Below are 15812 nucleotides of genomic sequence, written 5' to 3'. Positions count from 1 at the left end.
GATAAACTAAATTACCTTTAAAGAAAAATTCTATAAAGCTAATTTTCCCTCAAAATATGTTTTACTTACTTTAGAAACAGTCGGTTCCCTGATTTCCCACCTTATCCTGGAAATAACAGAAGGGAAAATAGCCTGACAGTGAAGGAAAAGACAGAAACCACGAAAAATAATTGTAAGAATTATAAAAATATGGCATCAGGGGTCATTTAATGTGAAAGTAAACTATCCCTGCATTATAACATGTACTGTATTTATGTTTGGAGTTATAACTCCTGAGTTTTCAATAGACAGAGCATTGGGTATAGTTTGTTTGTCTTTAAAAGGATAGAACATATCCTCATATATTTCCAGAAAATATTTATCCAAAGGACTATAGTTGTTATCCAAAGAAAAAGTTTTCTTATTAGAATGGAAGGAGATTCTTTTACTGGAGACTTGATCTATGTGCTGCAATCCATTGTGTAGTGATTTTGGATCAGTGAGGTGTAGCTGTGTCTTTGAAAGGAGTATACATTGCTTTTTACGTTCTTTTATAATGATAAATTGAATATTTAAGTTACTACTGAACGTATAAAACTGTGTTTTTCCTTTTAAAAATATACTCTTGTCATGAGATGAGGTCCATGTCTAATTCTTTTAAAGCATTTGAGACAAGACCTCCTCTATGCTGAAGCTTACGCTTTGGCTTTTGGGACATCTTGCCCTGTGTACTGTCACATGTTGAAATTAGGTCGTGTTGCTACTGTGTTTTGAGTCTTGGTTGGTTGTGACTCAGGTGTGTTAATCACTTACAGGAGTTTGGGGAGGTAAGTGGGGCAACCCAGACACTCTCACGGCAGGACCATGAAACGGTGTCTTCTCTGAGGACCTCGGAAGTCTGCTCTTTCGTCGTGTCTTCAACCTCCCTGTCTTCCTCCTCCTCTGTGACCTGTGTGGCTTTCGTTCCTAGTGCATCGTGTCTCTCTTGAGAAAGGGGTTGCAGGGGTGGGTGAGAGCTGGGTAAAAATCTAGCTGCACCCAGGTGTCCAACTGTTCTTTTCTTTTTTTAAATTAAAAACTTTAATTTTTTTTTTAAATTTCAGAAATTATACATGAACATATAAACCCTGAGACTACAGTTGTGTGAGACAGGCAGTCCCTGCCCTTATGTAGCATGTACTTCAATGAATAAGGCAGATACATTGCTACATTTATCACATAAATTTATTTACAACGACAGCAGGTAGTATGAAGGAAAAGCTTGTGATGCTGTGAGTGTATCTTAGACGGGAGCCTTCGAGGTATTGTAATGGTTTACGTGGTACCTCACTGATAGACTCCTTTTTCTCTTACCGTGTAGCAGTCATTGTTCTTGTTGTGATCTGTATAGTTAGAGATTGATTCCATATGATAAATTTCTCCTCTTGGAAATGTTCATTTCAAATTGTGATAAAATTATCACGTTTCTCCAAGAAACCTGGGTCAGTCTTCACTGGGAAAGAGTCTTAAATTATTTTTAAATAGGATTCTTTGTTTAGGGTTCATTCTCTCTGTCCTTTACCTCTTAGGAAGGAGGAGGAGGAGCGAAGGCGGCGTGAAGAGGAAGAACGGGAACGTCTGCAAAAGGAGGAAGAGAAACGTAGGAGAGAAGAAGAAGAAAGGCTTAGACGGGAGGAAGAGGAGAGGAGGCGGCTAGAAGAAGAGAGACTTCGGCTGGAGCAGCAAAAGTACGCTTGTCGGGTATTGTCTAAGAATGAGAGATGGGCCACCACACCTCTGCACTTGACGGTTCACCTTGTGTGCCTTGGAATATGTTCCTGTTTTGTTCGACTGGGAGGTAGATCAGCATTAGCTATTGCCATTTGTACCAGTGATGTGTTACCAAGGTGAGGGCCTCATCTTAAGCATCATTGGTTGCAAAAAGAAGAAAGACGTGGGATTTGCTCCCAGAACCCAGACGCTAGAAGAGGAGCTGAGGAGCTTGCTCTCTGTCTCTGGGTCCATAATGATCTCGTGTCCTTGATTCTCTCGGCTGTGTCTCTGATGCATTCTTCCTCTTCTCTACGAATTGTCACTGTGCTTTGCTAAATGCAGGGCTGGATTTACGTGGTCTTTCTTTTCATGCATCTGACAGAGACTGGCTAGAGTACAAGAAACCCAGTTAAAAATTCCCAGGCCAGAGAATCTCTTGGTTCAGCCTATGTCAGATGTCTATTCCTAGTCCCCTAGAACAGGACCTGGGAGCTGAACCCATTTCTTATTCAGTAAGAGCTGTGAGAGCCACTGTCTCAGAAGGGATTCGTTCAAGAGGGAGCTGTGGGAGTGAGGAGGAAGGGATTAATGCCCATAAAACAAAGAGAAAGCCCACGGTTCTAGAGGTGGCATAACATGTAGATTAAACCAGACAACATGCAGGTCCTTTGTTTTCTCCCCATTGTTTGTGAAGACTTCTTAGAAAAGCTTCAGACTGACTCAGGGTCTGTGTCTACCTTCGAGAGAGGCTATGAATGCTGCTCTGTTTTGGGGGAGAGGGGTGCCCTGGTTGGACCCAGTATCATGTTCTGTTTAGGACTTTGTGAGATTTAGCTTTCTTATTACCTGTTAACAGATGGTTTAGAGGGCATTACTGTTAGTCACGTGACTGAGTTAAGTACGTGGTTCCTATATATGGGGGAAAAGGAATAGTACTAGTTCACAGAAATCAGTATCTCTAGACCAAGTGTACCCAGATACTGTCTTCAGTGCTCCTGTTTAAGACTGGCTTTACATTAAATGCCAGGGTGCTCAGATTTCCACTGGCTTTATTTGTATTTACCAGAGCCACCTGTAACATCTTTTAGCTATTATTCAGCCTTTTACTACTTTACATATATTTATGTAGAAAAACCATGGCCAGCAGTTAAATATCTCATCTCTGTAATAAATGACAATCCACTTTTCTTACAGCAAAAACTATAGGCTGGAGCCAGACTGCCTAGACTTGAATCCTGGCTCTGGCGTCTACTCACAGTGTCATCTTGGGCAAGTCACTGAAATCTTCCATTTCCTGCTTTGTGAAACCCCACCTCACAGGGTGGTTGTGAGAACTAGGTGGGTTGGTACATAGAAGTACCCTGAAAAAACTGCCTGGCACGTTGTAAGGGCACGATAAATGGTGATGACGATGATGGCAGTGACCGTGATGCTTATTATTCTCCTTTTCCATCTCAAGTTGGCCTTGAAAAACCTAGGAGAAAAATTAGAAGCCAAGTTTATTTTCTTAAATCTTTCTCTGGACCTTGGACGCATGCTGCTTGGTATACATTACTACCTTAATCATTTTTAAGAGGTATTCGTTATAAAACGAAATAACAAAGACATTTTATTTTGTCACGAACAGCCAATCTCCTGTAGTCAGACTAGTGTATATTTTTTAATGTTTTTAGGCAGCAGATAATGGCAGCTTTAAACTCCCAGACTGCCGTGCAGTTCCAGCAGTATGCAGCCCAACAGTATCCAGGGAACTACGAACAGCAGCAGATTCTCATCCGCCAGTTGCAGGAGCAACACTATCAGCAGTATATGCAGCAGTTGTATCAAGTCCAGCTTGCACAGCAACAGGTACGATAGCCAACACCCAAATTCAGCCTTAGAAGGGGTTTTTAGTTTCATTGAAATGAAAGTTCTTTTTTTAACAGTTGCTGATGACTTTTGCATTAGTTAGCCCCTCAGATATCAAATAACTTTTAGGTGACCTTTATTAACAGATTTTTAACATTGCAGTGGCAGTTATGAAAGAAAGTATATAATTTCGAAGCAACAGATGATGTGGCCTCTATTATTGTGTCACAAGTGTATTTGGAATTTGTATGGACCTAGTGTTATCCCAGTGAGTTTGACATAGCTCTAAACGTGGTCCCAGGACCATGGAGACTTGGGTGATTAGTGTTAGTTCAAGGACAGCCTTCAGGCCAACTGCTGTCATAGTCCTGGCCAGCTTCTAATTGGAGGACCCGCAGTCCCTAAGGCAGAGCTTGGTTGGGTCCGTCTTGCCCTTTTTGTTGGGTGCGGTAGCTGCGCTGCCTGCCTGCAGCACATCGGCAGTCCTCCTTGGCTTCCTGCCCCCGCAGTCTTGCTTCCACACAGGAATAGGTGGTTGAGGGGAAGGACACAGCGCTGGAGGTCACACACCACTTGGATGCTGTCCTAGTTTTGCCATTATCTTGTTTGATCTCAGTCTAGTTACTTATTGCTCTGATATTTCTGCCTTTTCTCCAAACCAATAAGAATGGGATATGAAATCCTGTTAAGTAGTCTTGTTAACCTCACAGGACTATCAGAGGAATGAAATAAGAAAATAGTTACTCTGTGTAAGTATTTGATACATAGGGAAGATAGCTGATTTTACATTAATTTTTTTACATCTTGCAGAGGCGTAAAATGCCTCTTTAAAGTTAACCTTTAAGTTTTACTTGAAGTTTTCTTATTTAATTTTCAGTTACAAAACAGGTACTACTTGTCAAAATACCTGAGTGAAGAAAAGTGTTGTGAGGTAATTCCCTGGTAGTCCAGTGGTTAGAACTCGGCGCTTTCACTGCTAGTGGCCTGGGTTCCATCTCTAGTCAGGAAACAAAGATTCCCGCAAGTCGCCTGCCTTGGCAGCGAGGCCAGAGTAAAAACCAAAACACAAACTATGTTTCTCTATAAATTTAATAAAATGTCTTAACATTTAAAACAAGGAAAAGTGTTGTGTTTTAGTTGCCCCACATTTCTTGTTAGGTGAAGTAATCTTTGTTATTTTGCCACGCTCTTTAAAATTTCTTGAAAATTCATATCCTTACCTAAAATATGTTTTCCCCTGAGTCTTTAGCGTCAGTGAAGCAGTTAAGAGGCACTGCAGATTTTGTATAATCCATGAGAAGAGGAAAAGGATGTCAAACCAGAGTTACAAGATAACAAGTGGTATTTTTGAGGGATTTCTGTCCTCCAGAGACTGTTTATACTTTGGCATATCACTCCCTTTTCCTTCTTCTTTAATGGGTATTGAGATAATTTCTTAATAGGCTAGTTCATACACACTGTCCTGCTTACAGGTTGCTATCATTTAGTGAGAACAAAGTCAGTCAAATAGGGTAAAACCAAAAATCTTTGAAATAGAATTGGAAAGCCATAATTTAGATTACAGTGATCAGACTCAGTTTATCAGATTGATTGCTTGTCTCTGATAAGAGAGAATGAGAGGAACTGGGGAAGGAACAAAGGGAACCTCAGCCCCATAAAGTATTAATTTTTATATAAATACTGAGCAGAATGACAAAAAATGGGAACACTTGTTAATTTGGGGTGTGGTTACATGAGTGTTTTATTGTTCCTATGCCTTTCTGTGCTTTTAAAAACTTCCTGGAGTATAGAAGAGAGATTATATAAATAAAAAATTGTGATCTATTATATATAATAGATGTATACTCATATTCAGTAGGATCACAGGGTAGGCAGGTGTTCATCCTGCTAGAGAGTTTCAACAAAAGCCTAAAGTGAAGAGGGACCATTTGAGCTGACCAATTGATCATCAACAGAAATTGCCTTTTTTTTTTTTTTGGCTTTCCTGTCATGCAGTGAAGTATTCTGAGTGTGCTGACTTGTTTTGGTTGTATGCCTATTTTCTGAAAGCTGGTACTCTTAGAAAACTGATGTGGAAATTACTGAGAATCTAGGCTTTGGAAGAAGATATTTTAAAATCTTAAGTGTTTTGCTAACCAGCACTAGCAGCAGAGAGAGGTGTTGTTGCTTAAGCAACTGATTTGTAAATGATTAGTAATGTAATGATTTCATTAAATGAAATCTGTATTCAGATAGGCCAAAATGTATCATTATCCCTAACCCATGAAATTATACAGGCTTTTTTTTCCTATTTTCTTTAAACTGTTGTAAATATATGCTCACTTATTATATAACTTAATATTTTAAAGTTACTTAAATGCCATAATATAGATTGGGTAAATTTCCTATTTTCACAATAGCATATTCTATTGCAGTGCAAACAAACAAAATACAGTTACATACTTGTGACTTTATAGATAAACCTCTCAAAACAAATCTTGAGTAAAAGAAGCCAGACACAAAAAAAGAGCATATAATATACAATTTCATTTATATTAAAGTTCAAAGACAAGCAGACCAAACGTGTAATTTTACAGGTTAGTTTTGTCATTACCCTTGAAGGACTTTCTGGAAAGGGGCACCAGGAAGGGTTCTGGGATGCAGAAAATGTCTTGATCTGGATGTTGGTTTTATGTGTATGTTTCTCTAATGAAAATTGATCAAGCTGTACATTTTTGATTTGTATACTTTTCTATATGTTTGTTATAGTTAATTTTATTTAAAGTTTCCCCAAAAGTTATGTAAGTAATACTTAGGCATTTCTCGTAATGTTAATACTAGTATTTATTCATTTTAATATGCGAGGAATGTCCTAAAGTAGCTGTCCTTTGGATTTAAGCTGTTTTTATTTTCCATTTTTCAGAGGACTTTTAAATTTTACATTTATGAAAATACATACTTTAATCATAATTATGTAAAGTGATGCATTTTTTTTTAAAGAAATTATTTTGACCTCAAACTCCATTTTATAAGCCTATTTAATTTTTAGGTCAGTATTTTTTTTACTTGATTAGCAGTTTTTAGTTTGTGATAATTTTTATGTGTATAAAGATATATTATTAATTTTTTTGTCCATATTTGATTTGTTGATTACATTTGGGGCCATTATCAGGTTTCACCATTTACAGCTTCTCCCTTTGGGAATTTTCTTCTGTTACCATTTATTTCTACCAGGTTTAGTTTTTCTGATGAAAATTTTATGTATCTGGATTTTATTAAGTTTTTTTCCTATCAGTTTTAAGAACAGATGTTTCCATGTTCAGTTTTTACCCATAATAATTTTATTTGGGATGATTATTTCTACCTACTTTAATTTTTCCTAGTTTTTCTAGTGATCCTTAGATCACAAGAATGTGGTCCTCAGAATATTATTATACTAATATTCATTATAGATAGGATAAAAACTCATAAAGTGTATTAGTAATTTCTTGGAGCTACTTGATGAGGCAAAAATTCTGATGGGACCAGAATGCATCTCAGGGTAAATGCCCCATTTTTAGCCTCCTGGTCAGCATGTCTTCACTTTTTCTTGACTTATAGGCAGCATTACAGAAACAACAGGAAGTAGCAGTAGCTGGGGCTTCCTCTCCTACATCATCAAAAGTGAATGCAACTACACCAAGCGATATGATGTCAGTTAATGGACAGGCCAAAACCCACACTGACAACACTGAAAAAGAGACTGAACCAGAAGCCGCCGAAGAAGCCCTGGAGAATGGACCAAAAGGTATGGTGGTTGTATGTGCACTTCCATCCAGATACTATAATTCAGACTCGTGAAAAGCAAAAGTCAGAAAGTCAGATTAATTAACTTTCGAGAGCAGTTACATATTTGTGAGAGTTGAATGCTTTTTCACTCTTTTTAATCTGAATCTGATGCTTCTGGTGACTCCTGGGATAGTTCAGAAGAGCACATGAGGTGTCCTTTGGACCTTTGGGTTGTCTTATTTTATATACTGGTTGTTTGTTGCTGTGTAACACATTGTGCCCAAGTTTAGCAGCTTAAAATAATAAACATTTATTCTCTCTCACAGTTTCTGTGGATTAGGGATTGAAGAACTGCTTAGCTGAGCAGTGGGCTTCCCTGGTAGCTCAAATGGTAAAGAATCTGTCTACCATGGGAGACTTGGGTTTGATTCCTGGGTCAGGAGGATTCCCTGGAGAAGGAAATGGCAGCCCACTACAGTATTTCTGCCTGGAGAATCCCATGGACAGAGGAGCCTGGCAGGCTACAGTCCATGGGGTCGCAAAGAGTCAGACACGACTGAGACTAGCACACACACACTAACTGAATGGTGGTGGTTCTGGTCTCTTATGAGGTTATGTTGACCTCTTATGAGGTCAAGCCTCATGTGAAGGCTTGACTGGGACTAGAGACTGCTTCCAAAATGGTTCCCTCACATGACTGGCAAGTTCATGCTGGCCGTATGCAGGAGGACCTCAATTCCTTGCCCCATGGAGCCTCTCTAAAGGGTTGCTGGAGTGTTCTCAACACAGTGGCTGTCTTCCTCCAGAGAACATGATGCAAAGGAGAACAAAGCAAGAGTGGCAGTGTCCCTCATGCCCTAGCTTTGGAAGTAATACGTCAGCACTGCTGCTGTATTCTGTTGCTCCTGGTGAATTTTGGGTGGTGACTTTACAAGGCCATGAATACCCACGGTGAGGATCACTGGGGGCAAACTTGTAGGCTCTTTACCATATATTCACAATATATTTTTTGAGACAGAAGAACCATGTTACCGGTAAGATAATTTAGATTTTCAAAGGTCTAACTTACCTTTTCACAGGCAGCTCATTCATTCAACAATGGGTTCAAGATTTTCTGGGTGTTGGGTTACAGAGGTGAAGCAAAATAACACACATACAATGTAAATTGTGGCTGTGGTAAGTACTGTGTGGAGAGAAAAGTCCATTTCAGTGTGAAAGCACATAATATGGAGATGGGAGCTAGTTAAGGTCACCAGAGGTTTTCCTGGGGAAGGGACACTTAAGCTGAAAGGTCCAAATCAAGAGTACCAGTTCCCAAGTAAGAAGGAAGAAGAGACCATGTCAGTGACTGATCAGAGATGGTGGTAGTGTGGTTCATAAGAAAGTTGGTTTCCTTGTCTTTTTAAAACAAGTAATAGAATAGTTGCAGAGAAGACCTTGAAATACCTTGATTCATTCCTCTCTTCCCCTTTTTTTCCTATTAAGAGTTAAATCTTTTGTCAAAGGCTCTGAATAACTCTGGAAAACCTATTGAGTGCACATAGATATTTCTCAGTAACAAGACATTACCCATTTTCCTCAGTTGCTAGCAGTTCCATTCTGAGTTTCCTTAGAGTAAGCCATCCCTTAGAGCTTTGGTTTACTCCAAAGTCAAGACTTTTTTTTCTGACAGTCTGAAGTCAAAGCCTGCCTTCTTTGTTCACATCCAAAAATGAATTTATTTCAAGTCCAGATCTCTCTTTGTTTGAATGTTTCCCTCTTTCCAGCTAGGAGGTTTCCAAGGTCATTCTTCCATGCCCATATGCAGTTAGAGTACTGGAAAAAAATCCTTCTTAAGAATATGGTTTGCATTTGTTACTTAAAATGGGATGTTGACCTCTGAATACCTGTGGTGTTATTAAATATAGGAATTTGGGGGGAGACTTCCATGGGGAGGCTTTTAAAGTCCTCAATCTAAGGTAGACCAGATTGCACTTGGTGCCTGCTCATGGCTGGGCAGGTGGTCCTATGCAGATTGCTGCCTACACGTGAAGGCTCATCCTCTTTATCGTTTGTAATTCCTGTTGCCTTTAGAATCTCTTCCAGTAATCGCAGCTCCATCCATGTGGACACGACCCCAGATCAAAGACTTTAAAGAGAAGATTCGGCAGGATGCGGATTCCGTGATCACAGTGGGCCGAGGAGAAGTAGTCACTGTTCGAGTACCCACCCATGAAGAAGGATCATATCTCTTTTGGGAATTTGCTACAGACAATTATGACATTGGGTTTGGGGTATATTTTGAATGGACAGACTCTCCGAACACTGCTGTCAGCGTGCATGTCAGTGAGTCCAGCGATGACGACGAGGAGGAGGAAGGTAGAGCCATTGGTCCATATTCAGTAGCTGGGTTGTGCATTGGCAGAAATGGTAGCAGTTCTGATGTCAGCCAACCTCATGCTTCCTGATTAACTTCCTGGACAGGGATCAAACATTTCAGTGGTGGGACCTTAGGCCAAAAAGATTGTGAGAGAAGCTAGCCTCCTGAGTGAGGCCTGAATTTTTATGAATGCCAGGGAAGTCTGTTTGACAGTTTATTTTACTGCTTTCTGAATGCTGTTATACTTTTGCGCCTTGTGTGTTGAAAAGCCAAATGTGCAAGGTCATTTTGAAAAATTATAAAAGAGCAAGCAAGAAATTCTGCCAACTCTGGAATTTATATTTCCGATATCAGCTTTTTAGGTTGTTAGTCTAAGATGTATTTTCTCTAACTAGACAAAATCAAATGTTTCCAGTGACAGTCTCAGCTGTCTTGATGTTGGGACTTCCCTGGTGATCCACGCTTCCAAGGCAGGGGGCACAGGTTGAATACTTGGTTGGGGAACTAAGATCCCATATGTCTTGTGTAGCCAAAAAAAAACTATCTTGGTCTAGGAAGTAGGTTGTAAAATGCATTGCTTACTGATTGAGAAGGTAGTCTTTTTAATTTTGTTATTATCCAGAAAAGTTAGAACACAGGGCTTTTGTATCCACCTAATAAGTACTTAAATATTTGTTGACTTGATTGAGTAATGTGGAAGGAGTGCCCTGGCTGGGAGAATGGGAAAGCACCTTCAATTCTTGACCATAACTAACCTTTCAGGTGACTTACAAATGAACTGCATATTGAAGAGTGTAGGTAATCACAGAGACTACACTGGGATAAGTTTAAAGAGGTAGTTGTTGAAGGCACATGGAGGGAGGCTAAAAGTTGAGTCCGCTTTTGATAGACAAGCTGAATCTTGGTGATTCGGTTATATCACCAAGATACTCTGAGCCCCTTCAGGTCGTGTATGGCAACACACACACATGGGCCAGTGTCGTTTAGGAGCTGCTTTCTCTTCTAGCATTTAGTTTTCAGCAGTCTTTATTCTGAGTACCACCAGCAAGGGAAAGCACTGCACGTAAATACTGCTGACTGAACCAGACCAAAAAAATGTCAAAGTAGGGAGGAAAAAAAAAACTAGAGAGACCTGAGTTTGCAGGGCAGGTGCCACTTCTGTTGCCTCAGGTGCCCCTCAGCAGTATCAGGACAGGAACTAAGCCCTTTACTAGTCTTTCTGATGCACACGGGGACTCATTACAGTTAGGTGACTTGCACATACTTGGGAAGGGAAGTTTTTAGTATATGCAAATTGCTGTATTTTTAAAGAGCTTTGTGAATAATAAGAGAATTCTCTATTAAGTGGGTTGAAGTAATCTATTTCTCCTGGTTTGTAAGCTTGAGAGCTTTTAAAGCAGGATACTTCATAGTCTGACCCCTCAGCTGATTATCATTGTGTTATTGCTGTTGGGAAGAGCACTGATCAAAATGGCTGGGGTTCAGTGCCTCACTCAAGGTGAGAAGCTACACGTCTTTGACCTTTGCACTAATGTATGATAGCCTCAAATGGAAAATGGCATTACCTGTCATGATCACCTGTAACGAGATTTGCAACTAAAACTGACCCACTGAAGCCTCTGCACTGATAATATAACAACGGTGAGGGGAGTTCCTCGGTGGCCTAGTGGTTAGGAATCTGGGCTTTCATTGCTATGGCCCAGGTTCAGTCCCTGGCCAGGGAACTGAGAATCCCACAAGCCACACGGCATAGCCACCTCCACCCCCCACCCCCCACCCCCCCAAAAAAAGAAGTAACAGCAGTGAAGATTTAACTCAGAATGGTTTTATTTGCCCTGTGTCTCCCTATGGAGGCTGCTGTGCCTCCAGGCCTTGTCCACATTGTGTATTTTGTTTTATGTGGGGTCCTTTCAGCTTGGTTTAAGATGGAAGCAAAGTCCAGTTCTTTTGTTCATTGTTTTAGTTTTTCTCCATTAGGTCTTGAAAGACGGAAGAGTTTGTTTGAGGAAAACATGATGGGTAATCCATCCTTCTGCTGTAATTCTCCACTTGATTGTTTCTAGGTCCCAAGTCTTTGCTTAGATTGAAGAAAGATGCATCTTTCATCTATCCTAATAACCTTTAATTTTGTAGATTTTTGAGCAAAATTTGGATTTTGAATTAATGGGCCCAATAATCTATTTCATGGATATCCTTATGGGCAATAGTGTGTACTTAGAATGACTTGTATCTCTCATTTGCAAATGAAGTACATTTAATTTTAAGTAGTATTGCTATGATAAAACAAATCTGATTTGGGCCTATTTGTCATCTACTATTGTTGAATAAACTTTTTATTTTAGAATAGCTTTAGATTTACAGAAGTATAGGCAAGAGATAGTACAAAGAGTTCTGAAACCCAGTTTTTCCCTATTGTTAACATCTTACCTTGTCCCATGGTATATTCATCTTAGCTAATGAACCAGTATTGATATATTATTAACTAAAGTCCATATTTCTTCAGATTTCCTTAGTTTTTCTGAATCTTCCAGGATCCCATCCAGGATGCCGCATTGTAGTAACAAGTCTCCTTAAGCTCCTCTCAGCTGAGAGTTTCTTAGACCTTCCTGGTTTAAATTCCTAATAGTGGCCATTGACAATCATCACATAATTGACTCTTGTGCCTATAATTCATTCTGCCATGTTGCAAACCTGAAAGTCTTTTAAAATCTATGCTGAATATTCCCTTGATCTGTTTTCCTTGAGGGACTTCCCTGGTGGCTCAGTAGTAACAAATCTGCCTGTCAGTGCAGGAGATGCAGGTTCAACCCTGGGTCAGGAAGATCCCCTGGAGGAGAAAATGGCAACCCACTCCAGTAGTCCTGCCTGGGAAATCCCACGGACAGAGGAGCGTGGCAGGCTACAGTCCATGGGGTCTCAAAAGAGACTAAAAACAACAACAGTTTTCCTTGAGGCTGTTTATATTACTATATTAAACTAAGACTTTTCAACTGGTTCATAAGTTCTCATTCCTACAGGTTTCTACAGGTATTTTTTCCTAACCTCATACCATTACAGTTCAAAAAACTATTAACCTGGGGCAAACCTAGAATCAAAGCCCATTTTTTGCCACTGGGATCATCCCTGGGTTACACAGACCTAGTGAAAGTGATTGAATTTTCAGAGTGTCTCTGAATGTCTACCTCTTTTCTGTGTCTTTCTGATTTTATTTAAGAAAACAAAATAACATCCTCTCTCTTTGTACTTAAGATCAATAGAAAATAATAGTCCTCAAGCTCCCTTCTCCCCATTCCTAAAACAAGAGAGGACTTCCATATTGTTGGGAAGAAGAGGGTCACAGCAGCATTTTCTGTGGTCTTACTCAGATGACTGATGCCCTACCTGTTGGGAGGAGTTAGGAACTGAATGGATGTGGAAGGGGAACAGTGGTTCAAGTACAGAGTGAGGAAGGCTGCTGATTGCTGCCGCCACCAGATGCTTGCCGCTAGGCTCCCGGAGCCCAGAAAGTGCTGTGCTTGGTACATAGCAGCTGCTCAGATACAAGAAGGAATCAATACACATTCACATGCACATAAGTTGTAGAATGGATTGAGAGAATTCCTAATGAGCAATTTCTCAAAGGTTGGAGTTTAAAATGCCTGCGGCAGACGTGTGGTTTTCCTGAATCTCTTCACTCTGACGTGTCTCTGTTTTCTTTCACAGAGAACATCAGTTCTGAAGAGAAGGCCAAAAAGAATGCCAACAAGCCCCTGCTGGATGAGATTGTGCCTGTGTACCGGCGGGACTGTCATGAGGAGGTGTATGCCGGCAGCCACCAATATCCAGGGAGAGGAGTCTACCTCCTCAAGTTTGACAACTCCTACTCTTTGTGGAGGTCAAAATCAGTCTACTACAGAGTCTATTATACTAGATAAAGATGTTACAGAGTCTGGAGTCTAGGGTTGAGCGGAAGATGGCATTTAATTTGGAAATTTCTTTGACTTTCGTGGAGCATTGCAGTCAGTGTTTACCCTATTGATTTTGGTCTGATGGTTTGGGACTCTTGCTGGGAATCAGGATTTCCTTGAAACTCTTGAGCATTAGTACTTTGGGGTTAAAGGGATTCCTTAGACTCATCCAGCCCTTCGGTGCTGACCAGCAGAGTCATGAGTGGATGCTGATGTTACCCGAGCTGCGTGTTAAATCTTTTAAAGTCTCCAAAATAAAACAGCTCAACATTGACCCCACCTGGCTGACGGTCAGTCCACTGCTGCCTGCTCTGTGTGTTCTGAGCCCATGGTTACTTTACAGTGCGCTCTGATTTGAAGTCCCGTGATAGTCTACATGAGGCACATCTTACTTTCATCGAAGGTCACCATTTTTGAAACTTACAATGTCACAGATTATAATAGAAAAGAAATTGCCTCAATTTGATCTTATTCTGAATGACCCAGATTGTTTTGCTTTGGGTATGGCTGTTTAGTTCAGAGCTATGTTACAGATAATTATTTTCTGAATAATGTTAATATAGAATGTTCAAACCTAGTTGATAATTGAAGTATCAAGACACATAAAACACTGAAAACATCCATCTTAGCAAGCCTCCACAAACCCTTGGCCCTTTTCTCCTCATCTGGTATTTATACTACCAGTAGCAAAGCAAAAAAGTAATTCATTTTTGTCTTGATTTAGCTTTATAGAGCATCTCAAATTGAAACTGTTTTCTACACAAGCATATAGTTAGGGATTTTGTAAACAAATTGACACCTACTGAATTAAAATATATAAGGTCATTTAAATATAATTCAGTGTATGGTGAATAACATTGCACTAATATGGAAATCACTGCCAGAGATAATCCATTTTCTTTTGATTTGATATTACTTAGGCACATATCCTACATGATCCCAGTTGGGAATTACTTAATAGAAAGAATTGGAAATGCATATGGCCATGCTTAAATATAGCTTTAATCTGTATTATGTCTTCATTGATGGAAGGAGGTACATCTTTGTTTTCCTTACTGGAAACAAATATGGATTAATTGCCTCAAATTTGTGTAAGTGATTGACTAGTCTAGAGATTCTTGTTTTCAGAAGGATGGTATAGATAGAAAATTACAAAGATGGCATTATACACACAATGTTATTATATGTTGTTACTGAGATACTTAGATTTTTAAAATTTTTGATCATAAATCACTTCTTGTAGGAGGGTTTGTTACCATTGATTAGCTGCAGTGTATACAGTTCACTACATAAGGGGCTGTTTGTTTTTTTGTGTGCTGCATTTTTTTTCTGTTTTTTAATACCTGGTTTTGTACATATCTAACTCTGTTCTCTTGGTTATTCGGAAACTGGATTATTTTCTCCTAAGCAGTGCTTAATTTGTGTTTTTTTAATTTCGATTCAGTAGTCCCAGCTAATAGGTGTTCATTCTGTTACACTCAGAAGGTTTGCCACATTGTCCATCAGCTGTCGTGTATATGGTATAGAAACCATGGGGTTAGGCACCTCCTGGCATTTTTTTTTTTTTTAATGAGAAAATACTGTATTTAAAATGTAAAATAAACTTTTAAAAAGCAGGCACTAATATATATTTCTTCCAGCCTTTGATTACAGATTTGTCCTTGCACATGTTAAGATGAATTATTCTCTAAAAATATTGTTCCTGGGAGCAGTGTATGTTACTTCACATAGCAGCAATTCCTGTCACATGTTCATGTCAGAACATTTTTGGTTTTAAACTTTTTTTATTGCCTTTGGCTGTTGAATAGAATATTACAAGTGCGATTTCCAAAAGATCTTGAAAATAATATATTTAATCAATTAAAATGTTTATCTGTAACTTGTTGATGTTTCATTAATATAGTTATTCTCTGAAGCATTAGTTCTGTATTTCATCATTTGGGTAGGAGGAAAAGAAATGTTTTAAATGGCCTGTTTTAAAAAGTTAAACAATAACAAACTATTGTTGACTGATTATTTTGTTTCTGCTGTGGATTACCGTAGTTTGTTAAAATAGGTTAACAGTTTTTCAGACTTTTTTTTTTTTGAAAGTGTCCTGTAGCTTGTGAAAGTGTTAGTTGCTTAGTCGTATCCGACTCTTTGTGACTCCATGGACTGTAACCCATGAGGCTTCTCTGTCC

General features: G+C 39.3%; 1 protein-coding gene across 1 annotated transcript in view; it reads left to right on the top strand.

Moving 5' to 3' along the window:
- The window catches only part of ACBD3 (acyl-CoA binding domain containing 3), a 38102-nt gene extending 22591 nt beyond the window's left edge, over nucleotides 1-15511 (top strand). Inside the window, exons 4-8 of the mRNA XM_019976489.2 lie at nucleotides 1548-1706; nucleotides 3405-3579; nucleotides 7159-7345; nucleotides 9400-9684; nucleotides 13388-15511. Of these exons, the coding sequence (XP_019832048.2) occupies nucleotides 1548-1706; nucleotides 3405-3579; nucleotides 7159-7345; nucleotides 9400-9684; nucleotides 13388-13599 (1018 nt within the window). The 3' untranslated portion in view covers nucleotides 13600-15511. The remainder of the gene's footprint in view (nucleotides 1-1547; nucleotides 1707-3404; nucleotides 3580-7158; nucleotides 7346-9399; nucleotides 9685-13387) is intronic.
- Nucleotides 15512-15812: the final 301 nt, after the last annotated feature.

Source organism: Bos indicus, chromosome 16, assembly GCF_029378745.1.
Source record: "Bos indicus isolate NIAB-ARS_2022 breed Sahiwal x Tharparkar chromosome 16, NIAB-ARS_B.indTharparkar_mat_pri_1.0, whole genome shotgun sequence".
NCBI lineage: Eukaryota > Metazoa > Chordata > Mammalia > Artiodactyla > Bovidae > Bos > Bos indicus.
This window is presented reverse-complemented; position numbering and strand designations above follow the sequence as displayed.